General features: G+C 35.7%; 1 protein-coding gene across 1 annotated transcript in view; it reads left to right on the top strand.

The window, feature by feature from the left end:
- The window catches only part of LOC107713227 (nidogen-1-like), a 47169-nt gene that overhangs the window by 10634 nt on the left and 30781 nt on the right, over nt 1–5754 (top strand). Inside the window, exons 4-6 of the mRNA XM_016518677.1 lie at nt 88–171; nt 599–851; nt 3634–3774. Of these exons, the coding sequence (XP_016374163.1) occupies nt 88–171; nt 599–851; nt 3634–3774 (478 nt within the window). The remainder of the gene's footprint in view (nt 1–87; nt 172–598; nt 852–3633; nt 3775–5754) is intronic.

Consider the following 5754-nt stretch of genomic DNA (forward strand, 5'->3'; position numbering starts at 1 on the left):
CTGTATCCAGAGGAGAGCATGCAGATCGGCTCCACTCTCATGAATGATGAGGATCAGCTGGTTGAAGTCGGCTTCAATGAAGGGAAGGTGGCTGGCTGGTTCAGCTGGGGGTCCACTCAAGGAGCTTACTATCGCATCACTCAAGACAGCGAGGAGTCAATAAGCGCTCTCGCACAGTAAGTGCCATTTTAAACATAGTTATGAAAGTGAAAGTGAAATTATTAATTGTGTATTATTAATCTGGGCTAATTATTAGTCAGTTATTCATAAATGCAGTGGTTTTGTTCCAAAAGAAAAAAAAAAAGAATGTATATTTTAAAAAATCATATATGAAAATGAATAATATATTAAAATAAAATACCTACCTAATTTAAATAACAGATTAATTTGTGCCAAATTACTATAGAGTTTAATCGGACAATAAAATGTCCCCGTTTTTAACTAAACAACAGTAACTCTCTATATTAAATATTGAATAAGTGAATGAATTTGTGCTAAATTAATATAGAAACTATGAAAAACTATATATAATTACTATAGAAACTATAAAAACTGATAAGTCTGTTAAAACTTTATTTTATGCATATATGTCACAGAGGTCACGACTGAGCAGACTATGGTGGACACTCCGGTGCCCGAGCCGTCCGTCCCGTGGAATCGACCTCACGAGGAGCTTCTGACCTCCGAACCTCCGAATGAATCGCTCACCAGTCCAGAGCCGTTCGCAGAGTCGTCGACGCCGGACGAGCCTCAGTATCGTTACGTTCATCCACGACCGAAGACACCTCAACAACAACAACCGCAAAACCCACAGGTGCTGATCATCGACGAGGACGAGCTGAACATCGACGGTGAGAGAAAAACACTGATTATATTAGGGGTAGGGCTGCACGATAAATCACAAAGAAATAACAATCGCGATTAGGCAAAATAAAGCAATAAGCCCCAAGAAGCCGTGGTTTACAGTGAATTTATAGCTGTTAAGCTGTTATAAATTCACTGTAAACCACGGCTTCACGGGGCTTATTGCTTTTATAAAACGGTTATTCCATATACGTAGTAAGGTTTCACAAAATAAAACAGAGCAAATAAAGTGTAATGATATAAATAAAAACTGTATTCTTCCACCAAACAATGTAGTTCCTCAGAATCAGTTGTGGTTACAACAAAGTGGTTGCCGAGCAACACACAAACGTAAACAAAGGTGTATGTTTGTAGAGTAATTTACAACAGCTTCGAACGCGGCTCAGCCAATCAGAATCAAGCACCGGAACTATACGTTTTATAAGCTGCGATAAGTCATGCGCATCTTGCACGGTTCTGTGATCAGCAGTAAATCTCCATCTGAAGGCCAGAGAAACTTCAAATATGCCTCGCAGAAGACTTGGTTTATCTGAGTTTGTCTTATTATAATTTTTGTCATAATAAAGTATATAATAATGCAATGCCTTTATCAATGCTTAGAATACTATGAAATATGTTGTGTGCCTTATTCTGTGTAAGAAGCCACATCATCTCACAGAAGGATTTATTTCAAACACTCAACTGACGTTATGAAGTGAGTAAAAACGTTATTAAATGTGGTATTTTTACGTGCTTTCAGATGGAGCAGCATTTACTACACAGAGCCGTAGTTCACGAAGAAGCTACGCAAACAGCTGTCATTATCGCAGAACGATGTCTTCGATTTATATATATTTTTATAATCGCGCTATTATATCTTCTGCGATTTTTTTGCGTAGCTTGTCAGTGAACTACAGCTCTGTGTAGTAAATGCTGCTCCATCTGAAAGCACGTGAAAATACCACATTTAATAACATGTTATGAATTAAACTCCCTAAACTATAGGGAGCCGTTTTACATTACTTTAAGGTACAATTAACAATAGAGCCCAAACTTAAATTCAATTACTATTGATTTTTAACTATAAAAATCAACGCTCAAATTAAAAATTTGTATGCAAACATGCAGTTTTTAAATTAACTTCTAAATTATACAATTTCTGTTTGTTGTTGAAATATAATCATTTACACAGTGGCTGTCAAAACTTGTTTCATAAAAGATCTTTTTAAACATACATTAAATAATTAAGACATCACTAACAGGTAAAGTAAAATAGAATTAATTATATAGTCTAATATTTCCTCTCTAGACTTCATTTCTCTAGTAAATAACGAGCTGTAGACACTAGCTATGTTTCCATCCAAAGTTACGAATTAAACTAATGTGCAAAATTGGAATATCGCATAAAACATTTGCGAATAAAGCACCGTTTCCATCCAGTGAGTTGAAGAGAACAAAATCGTCACTTCCTGATTAACTTGCGCTAAATATCATAAAATTCACTGCAGTAGGAGAAGACTCTGTATATAATATTTTTTCGTATACAATAAATTATGAGCTTCAGAGCGCGCTGACCAAACGTGGTCATGTTATCTTATTTTCGGAGAGTCTGCTGTTTGGGAACGCAGTTCTGGGAGTTAATTATAACAAAGCACTTTGACGAGACTTTGCTCAAGCATTTTAGACTGACAAAACTAGCATTTCAGATGCTGTGCGACGAGATCGATCCATTGGTTTATCCAGGTATGCTATCCCATTTTTTTGATGCGCATTAACGAGTTTATTCGGTAAAAGTGTTTGCATCGTAGTTTATGCGCATGTTTTCTTATCGGATAAGATCCAATTTGTCCTACTTAGTTAAGCGCATACGTCTTTTATGCGCATTTTTAGAATTTATGCGCATCTTGGCGTTTCCATCCAGCGTCTTTTTATGCGAAATCCCAAAATGCGCATAAAAATAGGTGGATGAAAACATAGCTACTGATGACTTGCCGGAGGTAAATGAAGTGACATTTTGTTTACAAGCTGTTTTAATGACGTCTGTAACGTAGTTCGTAGTCACGGGAAGAAGGAGGCGGGAACCGGCGGACATTTAAACAAACTTTAATAAAATAAACAAACACAAAATAGCCCCTCGCGGACGACTGTCGCGCACAAACAAAACCAAAACACAAAATAAACTCCAGGCCTGGTCCTCTCTCGTCTTTCACTGTCGTCCCTCCTCCTTTTTATCCTTCCGGAGCTCCTCCGTGAGACTCGAGACCGGTGAGTGGTGCAGGTGTCGCTCATTATCAATTACTCCACCGGCCTCGCTCCGTTCCCACGGCTCTCGGCCCCGCCCCTCTCGTCACATACCCCCATCGCAGGCCGGGGGATACTCACGAGACTGCGCTCTACTCCCCGCCTTCCCCCTCCGGGGGAGCCGATCACAGCGGCCGCGGCGTACCTGGGGGTAAGGACAGACAGACGAGGCGAGAGAAAAGGAGACGGACGGATGAGGAGAGATATCTTTCCAAGATTCATGATTATTTCGCGTTATAACTAGTAGTAAAGAGGAAGGGATGATCGCTCTGCCATCAGAACTGAGGCATTTATTCAGCGATCTGTCTTGCCACATCAAAGAAAGCCAAAACGGCATTTATTATCTGAATTTCATGGAAAAATGGAATGATTTGTTTGGAATACATGTGAACCAAACCGAAAGACCTGTGTACCGTTACACCCCTAAATTATATTCAGCTGAACAAGTCTAAATTGTGTGTCCATATCAAATGTTTCTTTTTTTGGCAGTGTTTTCTTATAATTACGAGACGTGCTCCAGTAACAAGCACAAGTGCTCTGTGTTCGCCGACTGCAGAGATTACGCTGCCGGATACTGCTGTCACTGCAAACCTGGTTACTACGGCAACGGCAAGGATTGTGTCGCCGAAGGTGAGTTTACGATTGCATCGCAACCAGGTTTATTATCGCTTGCTAAAACTAAATTTAAAAAAATTTATTAAAATTAAAATAAAACAAATGTCTTCACTTGAAGTAACTTGAAATAAAAAAATAAACATAAACTGAAATAAAATAAATTCTAAAATAAATTTTAAATATATAAAAAAACTTATTTTATTTCAGTTCTTTGCTGAAATTTGTTTTATTTTAATTAAAATTTAAATAAAATGTCTTCACTTGAAGTAACTTGAAATAAAATAAACATTAACTGAAATAAAATAAAATAAATTCTAAAATAAATTTTAAATATATATTTTTAAAAAACTTATTTTATTTCAGTTCTTTGCCTAGGAAACATTTCTAATTTTTGTTTAGTTGAAGCACTAACATATCTAAAACTAAAGCTGAAATAAAAAATAATAAAAAACTATAGAGATTAAAAAAAAAAAAAAAAACTGAAAAAAACCACGCACACAGCAAAATCAGTAGAACTTGAACTCAAATTAAAATTAAAAAAAAAAAAATAATCCACATATTAATAAAAATGATAATAGTATATTTTAATGATATTAAAATAACACTGGGTCACATAACTAACTCAGATAATTAACTCTAAACATACATTATCAGGATATATATTGTTTAGTTTGCAATAGTAGTTGACTAAAAATAAAAATAAAAGCATAAAAAAACGTTTTTGTTACTTGAAATACAATAAACATTAACTGAAATAAAATTATATTTAAAAAGTAAACTTATTTTATTTCAGCTAGTTGCCAGGGCAATATATCTCGTTTTCCTTTAGTTTAATTTTAACTAAAGCTAAAACCATTAAAAAAACATTTAGTCACTTGATATAATGTTAACTGAAATAAAATAATATATTTTATGTATATATATATATGCATACATATGTGATGCGATCTAGGAAAACTCACGCTGGGACGTTTTCAGGAAATTAAAAAAATAGGTCGAATGTCAATTTTTGGTATAAAAAAAATTGGGTTGTCATTAAATTATTATTCTATAACATCTTGTCTATCATCTCTGAAAATATATTGGCAAAAATTCACTTGTTTAGTGCTGAAAAATAGCGATTTATTGCAGCAAGCAGAAAAGACTGTCTTTCTCTAGTTTGCTAACACGCGCTGCGGAGGTGCTTTCCCTTAAAGGGGTCATATGATGCGATTTCATTTTTTCCTTTCTCTTTAGAGTGTTACAAGCTCTTGGTGCATAAAGAAGATCTGTAAAGTTGCAAAGACTAAAGTCTCAAATCCAAAGAGATATTCTTTATAAAAGTTAAGAGTTAGCCACACCTACCTAAAACGGCTCGTTCGAACACGCCCCCACATACCTACCTCACTATGTGGGAAGATTTGCATAAAGCCGCCCAAATGTTCACGCAAAGAAAGAAAGCATAACTTTTATTCTCGCTGTAGTATTGTTGACGCTGCAGCCATGTCGTGAAGACGCTGTGTGCTTCGTTGTGAAAGCGAAACCACTTTGTTTGGTCTTCCAAAAGAGGACGATATCATTACACCAAATACACAAAATAATGTTCTTTTTAGCAGCATCATATGACCCCTTTAACACTTAACACTACAGACAGTTCACCTATCAAAATAAACTATGTAACGTATATAATAAAGGTGCATCAATACATATTTCCCGCTAGTCCTGTGTGAACTACAGCATGCAAAGTTCGGGGAAACGTTAGTCTGCTTGTGTAATGATGCATTATAGCGCTCCTGACAGAGCTCTCACTCTTAAAGGGACCAGCACCATTTTCATATTAACGCTATGCATTACTTTCATTTAGTTCAAATGGTGACAGCGTGAAATAAAACTACAAGTTTAGAACACAAAAGTAGTGCTGAAGTCCAATTAAAGACATACTTAGTATATTTGATTGTGCTAAAGTGGAACTATTGCAAGTATACTTTAGGTACACTTTAAATATTTTGCATTTAA

This window comes from Sinocyclocheilus rhinocerous, unplaced genomic scaffold (genome assembly GCF_001515625.1).
Source record: "Sinocyclocheilus rhinocerous isolate Xijiao unplaced genomic scaffold, SAMN03320098_v1.1 scaffold1050, whole genome shotgun sequence".
Classification (NCBI taxonomy): domain Eukaryota; kingdom Metazoa; phylum Chordata; class Actinopteri; order Cypriniformes; family Cyprinidae; genus Sinocyclocheilus; species Sinocyclocheilus rhinocerous.